Raw genomic sequence first — 20,405 nt, forward strand, 5'->3', positions numbered from 1 at the left:
ACACCACTCTGTTAAGCATGTTTTCCAAAATGTTGAACCATTCTTTTAAGGAATGTCTTGCCAGTAAACTGCAGGCCTGTTCCTACTCATACGGTTTTATTGGGAATGCTATTAGCACAGATGCTAATTAACAAGGAAGATTTTATTATTTTATTTATTTTTTACTTGAAATCATTTTGTAGTTTGTAAACGTTTGTTAACATGGACGGATGGATCCAAACTTGTTGGTCACAGAGTTGAAGAGTCAGTCTAACTCTCCCTCAATCAATGAGTTAGCCCAGTGGATCCTAATCAATCATTTCAGACTTTAGTAGAAACTGTTATCAAGAAAGGAAATAATTAAAGTATCTGTTTTATGGAAGATGGGTAGTGGCCTTCAAATGGGACGGTCATTAAAATGTGCAGAAACCCCGCATTGGCTCTGTGTGTGTGTGTGTGTGTGTGTGTGTGTGTGTGTGTGTGTGTGTGTGTGTGTGTGTGTGTGTGTGCTGGCAAGGTTTTGGAGGTGCTGTTCCAGAAAAGCAGAACATATTAAAGAAAAGTGAAGGAGATGAGAACAACAGAGAAGAGTGGAATGTGTTTAGATTGGCAGTTAACATACGACACTAAATCTAATCTGTAACCGGCAACACCTTAGATCTGTGTGTGTGTGTGTGTGTGTGTGTGTCTGTGTGTGTTTGTGTGTGTGTGTGTGTCTGTGTGTGTGTGTGTGTGTGTGTGTGTGCGTACACACAGCAGACATATGTGGAGGTTATCAGCTATCCAGCACCTTACTGGCTGTGTTAAAACTCTTCTACCAGAAAAATGTTTTGATCCGCTGCCACACATGGTTTAGCATTCACCACCTGACTCTGCTTCATTTCACACAGTGGCCTGAGGGAAAAAGACAGAGAGGGGCGGCGCAAGAGAAAGTCCAAGTTGTGGAAAAAGAGGTGTTGAACTGGTCAAGCATGCCTGCCCTCACCTCCCGCTCACTCTTACCTGCCCCCAGAGCTCCCGAAAGCAAATACACAGGAGCGCTTTTTTTTCCTTCCAGGATTTTTCAACCTGCATGGATATTTGCTTTCTTTCCACTTCCCCACTGTATCTGTCTTTGTCTTTCCTTTCTTGTTTTTTCCCTCATTATCTGACTTTACCTCTCTCTCTCTCTCTCTCTCTCTCTCTCTCTCCCTCTCTCTCCCTCTCTCTCCCTCTCTCTCGCCCTCTTAGTGTATCCACACTCCTGCAGCAATGGGAAATCCTTCAAAATCCATAATTCACGCTTCACTGCTCCTCTCCCTCTCTCGTCTCCCATGCACCATTTCTCCCTCTGCAGGCCTCTGTGTGTGTGTGTGTGTGTGTGTGTGTGTGTGTGTGTGTGTGTGTGTGGAGTAGAGAGAGAGAAGCAGAGAGTGAGAGAGACCTGAATGCAGATGCAAACCCCTTGTGGAAAAATACTAACAAACATATGGTTCTGCACACTGACTTGCGAACACACACACAATCTCACACACATTTCCAAGCACACATCTTTTTTACATGCACTCACCACACATTACACTCTTATGCAAATAGTTGCTCATTTTAATGATTCTGTATGCAAAGTGGGAAAAATATTTTAATGATACTGTATGCAAATGAGAGAAAGATTTCCACTGACACATGCTGCACATGAGAAATAGTAGTATATCAAAGAGAACCCCATGGCACACAAATTAAAATGCATGTTAAGTCCGTCCAAACCTGCTGGGTTTGCACGTCATTTGGGAGAGATTCAGTACACTAAAAACATTCACACCAACACTGGTTCAAAGCAGAAGATTTAGCAGTGTGTTTTTCTGTAATGCAGAGTAGACTACTCATTTGCTCTTTAAATTATTTTTATTGTATGTAAAAAATTAATTCCCAGCTGATCACAGAAACGTAGCTGTTATTTTCAAAATAGGACACGGTCTGACAGAATAGTTCACTTGTATGAATATTAATCACACTGTTGAATCTAGGTTGCAAGTTGTCTTAAAGCCTTTACTCATTATATCGTATTTTAACAATAGGTCTTATCCACAGCGGACATTTTGACTTGTCCTTGTAGGAAAGCACAGGCCTGTTCAGATGACAAGCCTGCTGTCTTTCAAGGGATAAGTTATAAATTCAGTCATTACCTACTCACCTGCATGCTGATGGGAAGTCGGGAAATTTCGTGGTGCACAAAACATTTCTGGAGCTTCACAGCAAAACTGAAGTAGATGGGGACTTGTTTTAAAACATAAGAAAATAACTGAATAAAAAACATAAAATGGCTCCATACAGCTCATCATTTTTGGGTGAACTGTTCCTTTAAAGGATCCTTCCAATTCATGACATATTTGAAAGAAGTCAAGTCAAAGCCCCAGGTCAGTCAAGCTTATGTACACATGCAGTTTACACTCCAACTTCCTTGTGCAACTTTGGCCTACTGTATTTACCATAGTTGTGTTCACACAGTTTTTCTGTACAATGAGGTGTAATTACTGCATAGACGTTTTGGTCTTTCATACTTTTGACCATGCCTTGAACCTGTCTGACTGTTTGAGAGAAACGATGACCTACACTTCAAAAACAAAAACAACATCACTACAAGGCCCACTTTGTAGCCGTGGTAGAGCTTTCAACTGCATCACAAGGTCATCGTTAGATGAAAGCAAATGATAAATGCTCATCTTTCAGTGTTTTTCTCAGTACTTTCATCACTTCTAATCCATGTTGGCTTGAAAGTAAAACAATATATGTGATACAATCAAAAGCTCCAAAACAGCTATTAAGTGGACCTTGTGGTAAAACTGTCTTTCCCTGGAAAAAATAAAATGGCACCTCAAAAATATGTTTTAAAAAAAAAATTGAATACAATATATTTAAAATGAGTCCTGATCACTGGAATGCCATAGTAACACTCTATAATAATCATCAGTAGTAAATGGTTCATTTATAGTTAATTAATCTTAAGTTAGTGTTTTATAAACCATTTGTTACACATCTGTAAAGGCTTATAAACATCAGTTGTAACTCTATAATGGCCATTCAAATAATGTTTACAGATGAACTTTACAGTATTTATCAACCATTTACAAAGTATTATAAACATTGGTTGCAACTTTAAAATAAACAATTACTTAATAAATTGTATGAAGCATTTCATTGTTTGTTTACAGTGAAATAACTATCAGCTGATGTTTAGTTAAGTATTAATGTAGCATTTCTTAGTGATGGTGCTACGTTCTACATGATTGTGTCTTATATTAAGTGTAATGAAATAGTTTTGACTAGAAATTAGATTACAAAAAAAAAATACTGGGTAAGATTTAGAGTCTTTGCAAAACCCAGGTTGTAGTGACGCTCAATTATCATTTAAGGCGTGTTGGTCTAAAAGTCAAAGATGGAAATAATTAACACTCTCTCTCTCTCTCTCTCGCTCTCTACATATATAAAGTATACATTGTACATTCGCTCCTCATGCATTATACAGTATATTTGTCTCGTAAAGTCTTTCCCTCAAACAACCTGAAACACACACACACCCTCACACAGTCTCTCTCTCACACACAGACACACACACACACACACACACACACACACACACACACTGATCTGTGTCATAAATCAGCAGGCTGTCTGAGAGGGCCGGAAACCCAAGGACAGCTCAGACACGTGGAGCAGACACAGCCAAGACCTCCTGGTCCCACGCCACCCTCTCTCCCTGTGTGTGTGTGTGTGTGTGTGTGTGTGTGTGTGTGTGTGTGTGTGTATGAGAGTGAGAGTGTGTCTGTACATATTTATGGCTGCCTCTGAATGCTCATTCCCGTGTGTGCTCACACAAGCATGTGCACGTTTATCTGTGTCCGTTAAGCGCTTGCACGTGTGTGTGTGTGTGTGTGTGTGTGTGTGTGTGTGTGTGTGTGTGTGTGTGTGTGTGTGTGTGTCCAGTGAATGTGTGCTGCTGTCTCTCGCTGCCAGATTGGCCTCTTGTCTCTTTCTGTCTCTCTCTCTCTCTCTGTCTCTCTCTCTGTCTCTGTCTGTCTCTCTCTCTGTCTCTCTCTCTGTCTGTCTCTCTGTCTGTCTCTCTGTCTCTCTCTCTGTCTGTCTCTCTGTCTCTCTCTCTGTCTCTCTCTCTGGGCTGTGTGGACTTGCACAAGGCCTCTAAGTTATGAATCTGCAGACAGCCCTCCCTCTCTGGCCCCTCAGCAGCTCTCCGCTCCGCCACTTGGCTTTTGTACAGGCTGAGCATTCAGTCATGTGTGTGTGTGTATGCATGCATGCATTTATTTGTGTATGCTCATGTTAGTCTTTTGTGCACTTGTGTCCTCACGCTGACGTTTATTCTCATCATCTTCTCCACACTCGTGCCAGTTTTATGTGCCTCAATGACACACACACACTAAACTCGCACTTAACGAGCTTTTGATCCCCAAATGAGCCTGACCCCCTTTAATGGCCACCTGTTCTGGGCCTATGGGGAACGTGCTGTAGACAAACACTGTGTTGTTTAACATGATTAACACACAACAATGCAGGGGGGCGGAGGATGAGAGTGCGCGTCAAAAGGAAGCTATTGGTTTTTAATGATGTTTTTCAGCCTCTAACTGACTCCATACAGCAGTGCAGAGCAGAGAGCATTGAAATGAAACAGCAGCAGGAGAGTGTCCTGTTGTCTTTTGTGTGTCTGGATGGGACTACGAGTTATTTATGGGGTCTTTAACACACTGAGGGGACAGGGAGGAGGGCTGGAGAGGTGAGCTGAGGGTTGGATGGAGAGGACGGCTCATTCAACAGAGCCGGTGCCAAAGCAGAACAGCTTTTCTCCGTCTCCATTTATAAAATTCCTTCTCATTCTTACAGCCCCCCTCCCCTCATTTTTTCTTTCCCTTTTCCATCTCTCGCTCCTCCACTCAATACTTTTTACAGATCTGAGGGATAATTCCAATTTTTCCTCCCTCGGCATCTGAATCTAATCTAATTTCTCTCAGGTCCACTCCTGCTAATTTGGCATTAATGCTTCAATCCTGTCTCCTTCTCCTCCTCCTCTCTTATCGCTCTGCAGCTCTTTGACTCAGAGTGAAATTCAAGTGTAATTTTAAAATCTCCCACTGAATCAAATCTAATTCTTCTCACCATCTCTCACACTAATGTGTATTTAAAAAGATCTAATGCCTTATTTTCTCTCTTGTGATCTCTATCTATTTCTGGTTATCCATCCCTCTCCTATCTACGTATCACTGTTTCCACAACCGTAAGTGGAATTTCCAATATTATGTGATGAAAGGTTGGAAAGAAATTTGTAGATCTTTTGCAGAAACATTGTATGAGATGGATAGGGATATTAATTTCATTAGGAATGTAACTGTTTATTTTAATTTCAGCATTTTTGAGACTAAAACCTGAAATAACTCCTTAAAAGAAAGGTTTAAATTCAAGCTAACATCTCTGGTGCTAATTTGTCTTTAAACAAATTATTTTGTCCCCTCTCTGTCCATCTCTCTTTCTTCCTCTCCCTTGTTTCCCATCTCACTCTCTCTTTTTGTCCCTCTCACACTTTATCTCTCACCAGCCCACCCCCCGCCACCCCTTTCTCCTCTCCTCCAGTGTGTAACCAAGGGTGCGAGATGTCTGGTCAGAGAAAATGTTCCCACATATCAAAAGGCTCCTGGGTTCTGAGTGGAAGCGGCCAAGAGAAGGAAAAGGTCAAGTTGAATACAGTGGGTGAGGATAGAGGGATGAGGGCAGAGCTGTGAAGAACGGTGATTAATACCAGCAGCAGAGAGGCGGCGGCGCTGAAAGGGCACCGAGAGCAGGAACTAATACTGCACTGCTTTGTCCTCTATTTCCTCCTTGAAATATCCATTTATTGCACTTCTCTGTTCTCTAGCAATGTTTTAGAATGAACTTCAGTTCTGTTCAATCCGTGCTTTTGAAGCAGTAGCGATGATAAACGTCACAGAAATGCAAACAGATTTTGCTGATCAGTGCGTTGCATGTAAATGCTTTAAAATTGTGTTTTTAATCAGGATCACAAGATACTATCAAAACACTGCAAGCTGTTTTTATTGATTAGCATAAAATGTTTTGTTTTTTTTTTTTCTTTCAAAAAAACTCAGTCATTTCCTAACACAGCTTGGCAAAATGTTTTTCAGCAAACAAAAGAGAAAATAAGGCATTTGTCGGGGACTATTTTCAGTGGTGTATTGATACACATTTGGTGCATTAATGAGTACAGCAGCAGGACGCCGTGTGTCACACTGACTCAAAATAAACTACAGTCCCTATGCTCATTGTAATGGAAGAACAGGTCACACATTAAAAGAACACTGCTGCACTCAACAGTGTGGCTCACTGATGTGTTTTTTTAATTTGTTTTTTATCCTTTGAATTCATGAATTATGAGGAAAAAAAATCTTTGAAGTATTTCCTCCTTTTGCTTTGGAAAACCAGTAAAAAACAAAAAACAAAAAAAACACTCAGTAATAACCCTCCTTCTTTAAACGGCTCTTGAATCTCTTGCAGCATGGCAGCCATTTTCACTCTCCCATTCAGATTCCTTGTGTCATTCCTGTCCTTGTCCTCTCCCTTCAGTCTCATTCCCCACACCATGTAGCACCCTCCAAAAAAATAAAATTCAATCACAATAAGCAAATTTGCTCCCCCACAGGACATCATTGAGTGGCGCGCAGCAACAGTGCAAGGTACTCTAATCAGTGGCCTTGTTCCCTCAGCGCAGGCCCGGAGCTCGTAATTTGCATGACATTGGAAGAGTTAGCAGATAGTCTCTCTCACTCTCTCTCTCTCTCTCTCTCTCTCTCTCTCTCTCTCTCTCTCTCGCTCTCTCTCTCTCTCTCTGCCACAAATACAATTGCATGCATATATTGATCGCATACTTATTGCGCTCCATAACACACAAAAGACAGGAATATTCATACAAACACAATGCCTGCAAAGGTGGGCTCATACACACACACACACACACAAAGTGAGAGAGAGTGAGAGAGTAAAATACAATAAAAACAGGCGGGTCGTCCTCATGACACATAGATGTGAAGTTTCCACTGAACATTAATCCAACTTACAGCAGCCTTCGTGAGCTCTGGTTCCTGTCTGCTGCTGCTGCTGGTGGGCGGATAATAGATGTGGACTGTGTGTGTGTGTGTGTGTGTGTGTGTGTCCAGATCATCAGTTTGTTTATGAGTTCTTTGTAATTTACTGATAGCTATTGTCCAGTAACAGCTTAGTGACTGTAACTAGGCACAGCAGGTCTGTCTTGTTTGGAGTTTTCAGTACGTTCAAGTACTTTGTATGTCACTATGACTGATATTTAGCAAAGACTTTGACAGATGGTGTATTTAAGTGCAAAAATAGAAGGGATTCATTAAACTGTGTTGTAACTTTAGCTGCTCATCTAAGCATGCCTGGCTAACGAGCTTACTAATGAAAGCAACCTGGTGTTAATGCCAACGCCAAGGGACAGAATACCATTATTTTGTGGGCTGAAATGCAACACACACTTGCTGTGTAATGATGTAATGGTGACACCCAACCTGTCATACAAACATAAAATGTAGTTATGGCAACTGCTTATCAGGCCAGAGGATGTAATAACGTTTCTGCTTTTCTGTAGAGGTGACGTGTGCTGGCGGCTGGGACGGTGGCGTGTCCTGATTCATTGACATGTCAACCAATGATGGCACATCTCAAGATGCAGCCCATGTGTAAGGTTGCATAGATAACAATGGCTGCTAGTGTTTTGCACCACAGCTGTGTAAAAAAGTCAGGTACAGGCACATTCACTGCATTGGAGCCAGTCAGAGTCTAGGGTAACGTAACATGAGCAGCTCTGTCTTTCACTTTCTCGTATTTGGAGAATTTACCCAAAACATGATTTGCTTAGTCTACATCAGACCCATCCAACTGATTATTTTGCTGATAGGCTAATTAGCCCATATATTGGTTATGTCTGTTGCTAATCAGAAAATACTCCATATTCCATTATAAGAGTTTAACCCAGACTGCTTAAGCAGAGGGATTCAAACTAACAGCCTACCTGCAAAATAAAAATACATGCATTTCTTCCTGGTATACTTAAAAAAATAAGTGCATTGTTTTAAAGGTCCTATTTGTTAGATTGGTGGTGATGGTTTGTAAGAATGTTGATTTTTGATTCCCATCTCGTCAAATACTGACGCTTTGGGACGGCAGCATTCTCACAAATTTGACCTTTAACGCATTTCAATTCTGAGTTTTACAGGTCAGACAGGGAATTTGTAAATGTCCGGCCCCTTGACTCTTCAACCAAATTATTTGAACAACAAAGCATTCATTTTAGTCTCTGTGTTGCTTCTCCAAGCGTTTGTTTACATAGCTTCACTATGAGGTTATATACACCAACTAGTTAACCATAACTAGCTAGCTACAGCTGATATATTTTCTGCCAGCGTCATTTTAGTAAAAAAAAAATTGTCAGCAACAAATGAGAAGTTTGCCTTTTTCTACCACGGACTGAAATCACAAACCTATTATATTAAAGTCAGCATCGAGAGTTATATCTGCCACTGTTGTAGTTGTAAGCTGCATATGTGCCATCCTAGAAAGGAAAGCTTGGCAGGCATAGCAACAATAAGGGGGCGGGGTTTAGTAAACAATACAGACACACAACACATGCACACAACACACACTCCTCTGTCTAACAGGTGAAGGGCAGAGAAAGGGTTTGTGCATGTGGCAGCTAAGTGGCTCAATGCACTATCGACTGGCTCACCGTGGCAACCTGCAGAATTCCACCGCCTCCCCACGAGCCTGGCAGACTATCTGTTCACCCTCCCTTCCCTCCTCCTTCCTTCCCTACCTCCCTTCCTCCCTTCTCCCTCTCTCCCATCCCCCACTCCAGCAGCTCCAGGGAAGCGGTGACGTGGGAGCTCCCTGCTCCGAGAACGGAGAGAGAGAGAGAGAAAGAGGCATGAAAAGAAAGCCTGGCAGAGAGCGAGGGCGAGGTGAGAGAGAAAAGACAGAGCCGAGGCTGAGAGAGGGAGAAGGAGAAGGAGAGAAGAAAGATAAAGATCCTCCCTCTCCCAGCTCTCGTTGACAATGACACCGGGAGAGTCATTTCGAAGCAATGAGCCAGAAAACACAGATCCGCCGCTGCCATTCATCCTCCTAAGCACGACAGTCAGTCACCACCACGCCACAATCACATTCATCTCTGAGAGAATGGCGTCGGCTTAATAAAATGTATGGAGAACGTTCGTATTATAAAAACAGCCCATTTGAATCCAGTCAGTCATATTGATAGAAAAGTGGATTGAGATCGTGCAGTTGGTCCTGGCAGTGCAGCTCTTCTCCTGCATGACTTTTACTGACATTTATTTCATTTGGACATTTGTAAAAATGTTTTCGCTCAAACCACGATTTAATGAAAAAAGATGACAAATAATGTGTTGAGCTAGTTTGATTGATTTACCATCACATAGCCAAGACTGAATGGGCTTACACTAGACAACAAAAACGTAGCACAGTATCAAAAAGAAGACACTTTAAATGATAAAACTTACAGCGATGTCATTATTATGAAGAATCACGGGGACTCTTTAATAGCTGCCATGTGTTTTTATTCAAATGTTGACTGAATAAAGACAACCTAAATAAATCAGGGTTCTTTAATTGGATTTTTTAAAACATTGGACTCCAGATGTTGTTATGCATACAGAAATGTAAAAAATATATATAAATAAATACAAACAGAAATACATTAAAAAGAAATTATGTCTACTCATAAATAAATCATTGGAGATTATGTATAGAAAATGAACCATAAAATGACTCCATTCACGGCAGTAAAGTGTCACATCACTTATCCCTCTCCAAGTAGGACATCTTGTAATTGCCTGAATTGAATATTCATGTCCCAGCTACCAGGCCTACTCCACTTTCTCTTTCTCTCTGCAAATAATCAAAAATACCATTTCATTTCCCCCCGTCAGCCCCAGGTCATGTGCTGACGATGAGATGGAAAACACAGCGTGTCGTTAAGCTGCCAGCTAATCAGCGTTGGCTAGTAATCCCTCCCTCCTTTCCATCATGTCTTCCAAACAGGCCCCTTCTCTCTCTACCACCACCACCACCACCACCACTGCTACTGCTGCTGCTGCTGTAGTCAGCCTGTGAGATGGATGGCACAGCCCTAATCACCCCCTGCAGTGCACTGTCAGCATGGCTGCAGGCCGCTCTTAACATTTACACCACATGATCACACACGCACACACAATAAACACAAGCCAATAAGTGAGAAAATCTACTCTCACTCCTCTCCTCCTCCCCTATCCTTCAGCCTCCACCTCCCTTCCTTGCATCGCCCTGCCCAAGGCCCACCACACACCACCACTTCTCTCGCTGTCACCTTGGATGGATTCAGTGGGATGCGGCTATGTCTTTAGGGCTGAGGGAGGCAGTCCTCCTCCTTCTCCATCTCTTCCTCCGCCTCCTCACACAGCGCCTTCCTGCCGTTATCTCCGGGCTGGGGTCTCATCAGCCTGCACAGCAGCTCTGGCTTCCAGCTGCCTCGGCAGCAGCTCCAACAGGGGAGAAGGCTGCCAGAGGAGCCGGAAGGGAGGCCGCTCCTATATCGGCATCCTCTCATGCGGCTGACTTCAAGGTTCCTCTCGGGCAAGCTTTCAGTCAAGACTACAGACACACATAAACACATATGCACACACTGTGGTTGGCATTCATTTTAAGAGTCAGAAGAGTCAGATCAGATTTCAGCACAGCTTTTGAAAGGATCTCATTGTTGTTTGATAGTGTGTTCTTATGACTGTGTGTAACAGGTCAAATGTAAACAGTGTGATGTGACACACATCACAACTGAAATATCTTAAGCATCTTTAAACATTAACAAGAAATGTCAGGTTTACGTGTCAGTCCTTTAAATTAAAGACCAGGGCTCCTTCCTACACTTTTGTAATGATCATTAACACTTATGTGGGGGAATATCTCTGACAAAACAGGCAGAAAAACTGTTTCCACCAAGAGGAGCCTCAGTAGGCCGGGGTTTGTATTTATCAAACTGCTGGAAGTGACATTTTGAATTTAAGTAAAGCATAGAATTGAAAAAGCCTTCCTGGAGATGTCTGCTGGCCTGGGACATCCCAAAGACAAGAAACCCCTGCGGAAGATGACTCCAGTGATGTATGACATCCTGTAGAACGACTGGGAGGTACATCAAGGAGACATATCGAAGGAGCAGTGTTTTCTGTGGGAGACGGGAGCTCTTGTTGACACAGAATTTGGGCCTCTTAACATTCAAGACCTTTTACATGCACAAAAACCTGTACCGTACACTGAAGGAAAAAAAAAAAATAGAAAATAAACAAGTAGGAAAAGGCAACAACCCTCACCATAAACTGTCTAATCTTTGTCCACTGATGGCGAGATGCTGTTGCGCTCTCAAGTGTGAGAATAAACATGGTGATGTCACAGGAGCCCAGCCAGAAGCCCAGGTTCACGGCATGTCAGTTGGTGTTGGTTATTTTGTTAATTGGAAGTTTATTCCACTAAAGTATCAACTGGTTTCTGCATTGTTCGCTCGTTTTGTGACCCTCAATCAGTCCCGTTTAATGGGCTTTATGAATTTATTTGATATTGGTACTCACTTGGGGCATACTCTTAAATAAAGTTGTGTTAAATCAAATATCTTCAAACTATCACAGATTAATTATTATTCCATCCTAAGAGTGCTGGTTGTTGGGATTAGCCTGGGCCCCCCGAACAGACTCATCTGGTCATGGTAGTTTAGAGACCACAGATATTTGACAGAAAGCCTGTGTTGCAACGTGGAAGTGTGGATCTTGAGAGACAGGGGCATTTACCAGAAATAGGAAGTCTAAAGAAAGATGCTATCAAGTTGTATTATGGGAAGTGTAGGACCCAGCTTTTTGTTAAGCTTGACACATACAGTAGTATGATCCATTTGTTGCTGTGCCTCTCACAAGACACAACTTTAAATCACCCCAGCACCCTGCTTATGTCTTTCTCCATCTACTCTACATTAAAATGCTTACAGCGGTTGAGGTGATGAGTATGACAGGACTCCCTAAAGCTGTGGAGAAAAAAACAGGTGCCATCTGTGCAGTTGTCTTTCATTTTATCCACTTTTAACACATCAAACTGAGCAACTTTCTCAACTTCAAGACTTTGACAATATCTTTACTGTGAGCTTCATTCTTTCATCTTCACCCAAAACATTTGGGATCACGCAGGACATTTCCTGTGGTGCCTCCATCTGTCTAGTAGAAGAGGATGGCTGTATCACCTGTGGGCAAACAACATCTCCTTCTGCTATACAACGGTAGCCTCATTTTAATTAAACTAAGCAGTTGTTTGGGTTCTGGCAGAAAGCCTGCAGGCACATACATATATAATTGTCTCATATTTACATGAATTTACTATTTCCAATAATTATCAGATAGGGAGGGTTGATGGTGGCTGTGCAGGAGATGAGTGTGATTGTAGTGCATGTGGAGGACGTCAGAGAGGATCCTGCCATCGTGGTTCTTGTTCTCAGGATACCTGAATCTCTTCTTCTTCTGCTCCTTTCAGAATCTCTGATCTTGGCCGGCCTGATCCTCTCTGGAGTGCTTCCCAGCTGCTCCTTTTCATAGTCCTGTTTTTCAGTGAGCTTGTTTTTGGAACTTCTCTCCTCCTTTGAAGCTGAGCTCCTTTTTGAAGGCCTCCTCTCTGGCGGCCAGCTGCTCTCTGCAGAAAGCTCTCTCTGGACGTTCCTCTCTGAGGGTGTCACGTTTGGGTTTCCACGCATCTTTCCGGTTCAGAGCTTCCATCTTCTGACTCTCTGTCTCTCCTGATGTGTGGGCTCCTAGCAGGTTTTCCACCCTCTTGAGGTCCTCCACTGTCACTTTCAGCTGCCCCTCAAGGTGGCTCACCTGATTCTGCAGTCTGTCCTGCTGCTGTTGTCTCAAATTCATCTATCCAAATATGTCTGCTCAACCAGCCCGGTCCTTTCTGGTCCCTCCATGATTTCCCAGGCTTTTATTGGGATCGTTGCGACCTAAAATTGCTGATTTCATGGCCGCTTTTCTTAAAATTTGCAATGCATGTCACAAGACATCCCATCTCCATTTTATAGTTTTTTTGGCAATAAAATTGTGGGAGCAAGTGAAAATTGCAAAAAATAAGTATGATTGTTTTCTGTCATTACACACACACACGCTCTTTATTACATATCCAGCTTGTTATTTTGAATAAAGTTTGCACACCATGTTTAAACATTTTATTCGACACACACACGCACAGAGGCATGCACGCCTTCATCACTTTGTGATTGATGCTACAGTAACGTTACCACTAACCGTCTATGAATAGTTCCCTTGCCTCTTTCAGCACTGAGTAAGAGATCTGCATGCTACAGCCTCCGTCATGGTAGTTTGTTTGATGTCCACGCGTTTCATCTACAGCCTTTATCTGTAGAAAAGTGTTTTTCACTCGATTACTTTCATTTGTGCAGCCCAAAACTGTTTCCCCACTTCCGTGCAGAATATCAGGGAATGGCCTCGCACGCTAGCAGTAACTTCTGGTGGTAAACGTGACACGTTTGTCGCACATGTCTGCATCTTCACAACCAGGTATAAGGAAGCGAGTTTTGTTACATATATGTACAGCTCAATATTTTGCACAGGGGACTGCTCTGATTGATAAAACTCGCAGGAAACTAAGATGGTAAAACAGAATTGCTAAATATTTGCAATTTGATATCTGTGCATCTTTTTAACCTCCCATAAAGCATCACTTGTTCAATGGCCGTGACTTCAGTGGCTTTCTTACCAACACGTCAAACTATTTTAAGATTTCATAGCATCGATAATGATAGCATATGAGGCATTTCAGGATGATTTAATGTTCTCAAACTGTTAGACTTGTCTGTAAACATGTGTTTCAAGGTAACTGGTTGGAATATGATTTCGCCATTTATTTAATTCTTAGTTTTCTTATTTGCCGTCTTGCTTGTTGAAATATTACAATCAATCTCATCGGGGAAGAATGTTATAAAATTCAAATCTGCAGTGAGTGAAAGTTAAGAGCCCCTCTCCTGCTTTCCCAAAAACATTTAGCCTGCCTGACTCAACAAATCAAATCCTCAACAAAACAAAAGCACCTATTGATGCTGATTTGTGCATTTTAACAATGATGGTAGAAGGCATCAGGGGGAAAAGGCTGCCAGGACTTGTGGGAAATAGTGTGTCAGTATAAACAACTATTTCGAGGCTGCCCAGCTTTAAATCAATTGGCCGTCTGGTTATGACATGTTCCAGCTCAGTTTTGCTTGGCGCTTCTCTGTGACTTTCTCACGTGTCCTTATTTTCCCAGGATTTCTGCCAGCCAAATGAATTCCTTGCCTGTTCTACCTATACACACGTGTGTGTCTGTGTGTGTCTGTGTGTTTGTGTGTGTGTGTGTGTGTCTGTCTGACTGGTGGTGTATGTTGTGTACATGTCTCTCTGCTTGACCTGTTGACCTGACCATCTAATGAAACCATGTGTCCACTCCAGAGCCAGACTCCACTCAGCTGCTGTCTCTGTCTCTCCTGCAGCCTCCCCACCAGCAACACACATGTCGCCCACGCCGCTCCCTGCCAGACGCACAATTATGCCGCTCTTCATTGGCACAATTGGCCTTGAAGGGGTAGCAGACGAGGATGCTGTTGCAAAGTGCTACACCTCCCAGGAGTCATTTGGTGGAGTAATAACAGGCCAGTGAGCGTCACTTTATGGTTCAACCTGTTGTTGCCCACTTGGCTTCTTGTTTTTATATGCTGTGCCAGGAACTGCGCTGGTAATGGAAGCTGGTCTTATGAACCGAATGCTAAAAATCAATGTTCACATTCATGAGCTTACATCATTTTGCACAGCTGATTGTGAGTGAGTCAAGCAGGCGAGGAGAAGCAGTGTTGACTCCCGATGGACCGCAGATACTCAAAATTCATAGATACGATAAATAGTTTCACTTTGTGTGTGTGTGTGTGTGTGTGTGTGTGTGTGTGCGTGCGTGCGTGGCGTATGAGGGAGGCTTAACCCACGTCACTATCAACGCAAGATCCATTATAGACTTTCCTTCTGTGAGTCACCGAGCACAGCGGTCACTGCACAGACAGTCATGACTGCTACCTGCCTCTGACGTTCACACACACACACACACACACACACACACACATCTTTATCACGTCTAGATAGGAGTCTGAGTCACTGTGATGCAGATCTTTCCCCCTACTCTGTAAATGCAGAGGAGACGCAAACAGCTTATGTCATGAGCACGAGCGCTGTTGACGTAAGCACAAAGACCGTCGAGAGCTTGAGCGAAAAATCCTCCCATGAGACTCACTTCACCCATGAGTCATGTGAACCTATTAACTTCTGCGTCATTACATTACAGAATTTTAAAAAAAACCTTCAATGTCAGAATCGTGTCTTGAATCTCCTAATTTATGTGCAGCTCTCGCTTTGTGCGTCTCTAAAAACATTCGAACACGACCCAGAGGAGGAGGTGACAAGCGTGACTTCATGAATCCTGAAGAATTGACTGTGTCACCTCAGCAGGTTACAAACATCTGTCACTCACCAACACGCAGTGGGAAATCAAATTGTATAGAGGCAGCTCTGCCGATTACATTTTTCCTTTTGTGGCTGCTACAGAGGCAAATCTCTGAAGACGTGTGATGTTAGAGGTGTGTGTTCATTTAACACCACTGCTGTTTTAAATCAGCCTAAAACGCACCACAGCAGTTCCACACGTGTGTGTCTAGGTTGGAACAACAGACGTGTGTCACTGTTGCTACTGACACCAGATTATAAAGACAGATCCAGCCCATCAGCGGTCTGATAAATATAAAATCCTGACGATTGAGTGATCAAACCTCTCGTCGTCAGACATTTTACGTTTCATTTTTAAAAAGTGACATGATTGAGTTGTGTGCCATCAATCATTTACAAAATCAGGTGTCAAATCAAATAATAAAATCTGTGACAGGTGTTTTGTTCAAAAATTAATACAAATGTGTCAGAATGAACAATTTCAAGTATCTCTGCAGTTTCCAGCATCATTAATCCAGCTCTGTGGTTCTCTCCCAGCACGTCACTGCTACAAAAAGCAATAAACGACGTCATGAGCGCAAACTGAGCTGTTGTTAAAGGTGCATTAAAGCCCGCCCGCAGTGAAGCGGTGACTCACCTGTTTGATCTTTGAGAAGAAAAAAAGAGAAAAGCTGAAGCACTTGTTGCGTGGGTCTCAGCTGAGAATAAAACGAACAGTGAAATGGAGTGATGACAGTTGGGGCTGTTAAGCTGTGACCATTGACGGAGCACAACTGTGACCTTTGCACTGTTTTAATACTTAAAATAACATTAAGCTCACAGCACTCAGGGCAAGATCAGCTTTAAATGTCAGACTTTGAGGAGCTGTTAAGGAAACAGTCCTGTTTTTGTGTAAGGCATCAGGCATTCTGAGTCTGTCTAACAGGTTTTGCTATAGAGGAGTGTGTGTAGTCTTTCAGCTGAGGTTAAAATATGATAGTTTGAAACCGTTTAAAGTCTTGAATTATTTGGTTTATATAACGGAGTCCTTTATCCTTTCTTTTACAGCAGGTTCTCAGTCACATCCTCTGGTCAGGTGCCATGTTGTGGATTCCTGGAGGAAACCTTTAAATGTATTAAATTATCTGAAAGCTTTAAGTTACAAGAAAGCATTTTTCTTCATCACTACTTAGATGTTCTGCAGGGGAACATAATTATAATCAGAAATCTTTTCATTTTAGATTAATAAATACCTCCAGTAAATTCAGTTCTTACTGAAGCAAAATGGTCAGAAGCCTTGAAGAGACGCCATGCTGTAGAGAGAGCTATTCTTCAGTGGTTAAACATCTACATTTCTGCTTTCTTGTCAACAATACTGTTATTAATCACATCTTTTCCACTGGACCTTGCTTCACGACACCTTGTCTTCCCTCCGTCCACCTGTTTTTTCCCCTGCTGTCATTTGATCCGCAGTCCAGTGCTGTGACGCAGACAGAGCGTCATTTCTTCCTACGTGGAAAATGTCATCTTAATCAGATGTCCTTAACTGACGGGGTGAGCTGTGGCGGCCCTGGATCCATGGATCCATGTATTTGTGTCCTTAAACATCAGCTCTCCCGGTCACCTGCTGCTCCTCCCTTTAACAGCCCCTCACTACACTCTTGTAGATTTTCAGTTCCCCTTCGACTCATGTTTCAAAGAAGGGTTTTTGGTGAACGGTGTGTGTGTTTCTTTTCAGCACAACACATTTACTGTAAATGATGCTTTGTGTCAAACTGTCGGGCGTCTCAAACACACCTCTGACAGAGCATTTGAACATTTTTAAGACAGCAAACTTTTCCATTCGCTTCGTGTGCTTCACTCCTCCTTACAGGTTATCAATAACTTATTTCTTTCTTTCACTGTGTCACTTTTTCCATTTGCACTTCTCCCTTAATGACATAAAGACTCAGCAGCAGTCATGTGCTTCAGATGAGAAGAGGTGCGTCATCGTCTTATCTAACTTGTAAAAGGCGCAGACGAAAGTTTACATACTTAAAACTGAGGAATGACTCTGCAAGCACCTGAGCTACAGGTGAAAAACAAGGTGCCAAAGGCTGAAACACAATGATTTATTATAAAATGATGACTTCTTTAACTCATAGTTTTAACGAAGTATTAATGCCAGGGTTGTCCAATGTAAAAGAGGCGACTGTTAAATTTCCTTCCTTCAAAATAATCTTTAAAATAAGCTCCTGTCTGTCATTTTCTGTAGATGTCTCCTGTCGCCTGTGCTGCATTTACTGAAGGAAAACGATCATCTTCAGCAAGTCTATTCATGTAATTAAGTGAGTTTCACCGTGTGGCAGCTCGCACCTGTTCTATGGAACAGACACTTTCGCGCCCATCAATCAAAGAATGAAAACAGTGAAGTCAGAAAAGGATCTTCATATTTTGACAGAGAAATAAACAAACTGCACTCCCTGAACTTCCTGTTGAAAGATGACCCGAGGAGGAGATCAGATGAAGACAAATATGACTGCGGGTTTGCATCGGAATTATCAGAAGACCTGCTCGTTCGCTTCTGTGCGTCACGTGTTTGTTTTCTTATTACGTGCGTTCTTTATAATAAACTCCCCACACACTGTTCTCCTTTTGTCATCGAACTCTGCTGGAATGAGTCGAGCTTTAACCGGCTGGATGAACAGAGGCAGGTTTGGAGTTGAGTGTGTTCACCTGCTGATTTTTCCTTTCTCTTTAGTGTTTTTAAAATCTCGCAGTAAAATGTTAAAACACTAGCGGTGACAGTTTGCGGCGCCGCTCAGGTGAAGTTTCTGTGTGTACCATTAATGACACGCGCACGTGCTGCATCACATTCCATCCGCCCCTGGAGCACGTGCCATGTTCCAAAGCTCCTACATTTAGACGAAACTGTCGCGTGAACGCTCTGTGAGTCAACCTTTGGCAGTCCACAGCCCGCCTGTCCGCGGCTCGTGTCTAATATGTGATCAGGTTAGATGGCAGATGTGATACTGAGAACACTGATAACACTGAGCCCATCACGCTGCGCGGCGGGCTGAGGAGCAGACAGGTGACATTTGGGCGCTCGCGTGCTCGCCTGATAAAGCTCCGTGGCCAGTGTTTATTGATAGCTATACCTCCCATCGACCCCCTCAGATGTTTAATGGACGAGCGTGTTTCTGTCGCTCGTCGTTAATTTAGGAATGACGCAGCTGAATTAGCCGACTCTGTGCGTGGCGCTGCGCCCCAGTGCGCGCGCCGAAGCTGCTGCGCGCGAGCCCCCGCCGCGCTGCAGAGAGAGAACCAGTGAAGAAGAAATGGATCATCTGACAGTTCATCAAACGCCATTCAAAGCAAATAGACAAGTGTGGATGCGTTGGAGTCGTTTATTTCGTGTGACATGCGGCCGCCGATGTGCGCTCATTGCCTTATAAGGAAAGACAGTCGTGCCTTTCTGCAATAGGCCGAGCGCCGCAGCCTGCGGTAACCCTGCACTTTAACCCTTCAGCTGCTGAATTTTATTTGGTCCAAGCGAATGAAACAATGCGACGAGGGATGAAAAGACAATTTAACGTTTTTATTTTGAAAGCGGCACATCGAAATCGTGCCCACGCCGCAGATATAAGCGTAATGAATAATAATTAACAGCTGGTTATAGGAGCCAGTGGCAGTAAACAGCTGGATGTGCCATTTGTGAGCCTCTCTTTGTCCGCCAACATTTTAAAATAATTTGTACTCGAGCGCAACCGTGTGCACCGTGGTTTCCTGACGAATTTGAAGGTTTTGGTGCCAGAGGTCTGTGTGCCCCTCCAGATCAGGCCTAAGCTGGTTCATTCCGTGAGTCATGTCTGCACGCTCTCCGTGCCAAGTGATAACGGAACCGGCTGGTGCCTGTCCTCTCGGGGGCACCGCAGTCAGAAATAACCCCGCTGGAGTTAAAGCCGGCGGGGTTAGAGGATGCTGACCTACATCGGCCGCCACACAACCAGGGGGCTATCTCTTAACACCGCGAAAATCCAGCGGAAAATCCCCGCGACACGGTGCCATCTGAGATGTCATCTCTTTGTGTGACCTTGACTCAGAGAGGATATGGAAATCTATTCATCGTAATGCGCAAAACAGCGGCCGGGCTCTGGCCGCAATTTAACTTGACACAGGCAATGATTCATGGCGCATTATCATCCAACAGAGGCGGCTCTATCCGATGCTACAGAGGCATCGGGTGGAATTTGTTGTCCTATTTCACCAGGATCCTCCGTGATACACGAGGCCTTGTTATGGTGGCGGTGATAAATCAGTGTCTAACCGGCTCTGGCCTTGACGTTGGTTGGGCCTGCCGTGAGTTTTTCAGATGGAAGAATTCGTTTTGTGATATTGGTTGTTCATAATGACAAGTAAACCCAGCGGGATCATGAGCCCCGGCTCATAAATACACGTCGGGCAGCTCTGTGGGTGGTGCTGAACGCGCACAGATAGCACAATATCTGAAATGAAGCCAGCCTACTCATGGGCTCTTCAAACACAGCGCTGAGCTGAAGGCCTCGCCGTGCTGCCACATTTGAGTTGGTGAGCAGCACACTGAGGCCATCACGGTCCGGAGTGAGACACTCTCTTCTTTCATAGCACCCTCTTGCAGTTAGATCTCGCTTCACATGCAGCGACACAGGAGGGAGACATGTGCCGTTCAGGCTCTCATCTCAGCTCGTACTTTGGAGAACTGCAAGTCAACCATTGATCTATTGCGAAGTGAATTGCCTTCGGTCGGATATGGGAAAGAATATGATTATGATTATGAGTATGATTATTATCTGTGGTCGGATTCCTGAGTGGTGG

At 43.3% G+C, this 20,405-nt stretch overlaps 1 protein-coding gene across 4 annotated transcripts in view; it reads left to right on the forward strand.

Annotated features, from left to right (window-relative positions):
- LOC311271218 (uncharacterized protein) overlaps positions 1 to 14,747 on the forward strand; it is a 71,485-nt gene extending 56,738 nt beyond the window's left edge. For 2 of the 4 annotated variants that reach the window (XM_084376804.1, XM_084376805.1), the window contains exon 6: positions 5,561 to 8,060. In XM_084376804.1, the coding sequence (XP_084232930.1) occupies positions 5,561 to 5,667 (107 nt within the window). In that variant the 3' untranslated portion in view covers positions 5,668 to 8,060. Of the gene's footprint in view, positions 1 to 5,560; positions 8,061 to 10,324; positions 11,334 to 14,596 lie in introns of those variants that run through there. The other 2 variants (XR_014624375.1, XR_014624376.1) reach the window with 2 other exon arrangements.
- Positions 14,748 to 20,405: the final 5,658 nt, after the last annotated feature.

This window comes from Pagrus pagrus (genome assembly GCF_965226575.1).
Source record: "Pagrus pagrus genome assembly, chromosome: 2".
Classification (NCBI taxonomy): domain Eukaryota; kingdom Metazoa; phylum Chordata; class Actinopteri; order Spariformes; family Sparidae; genus Pagrus; species Pagrus pagrus.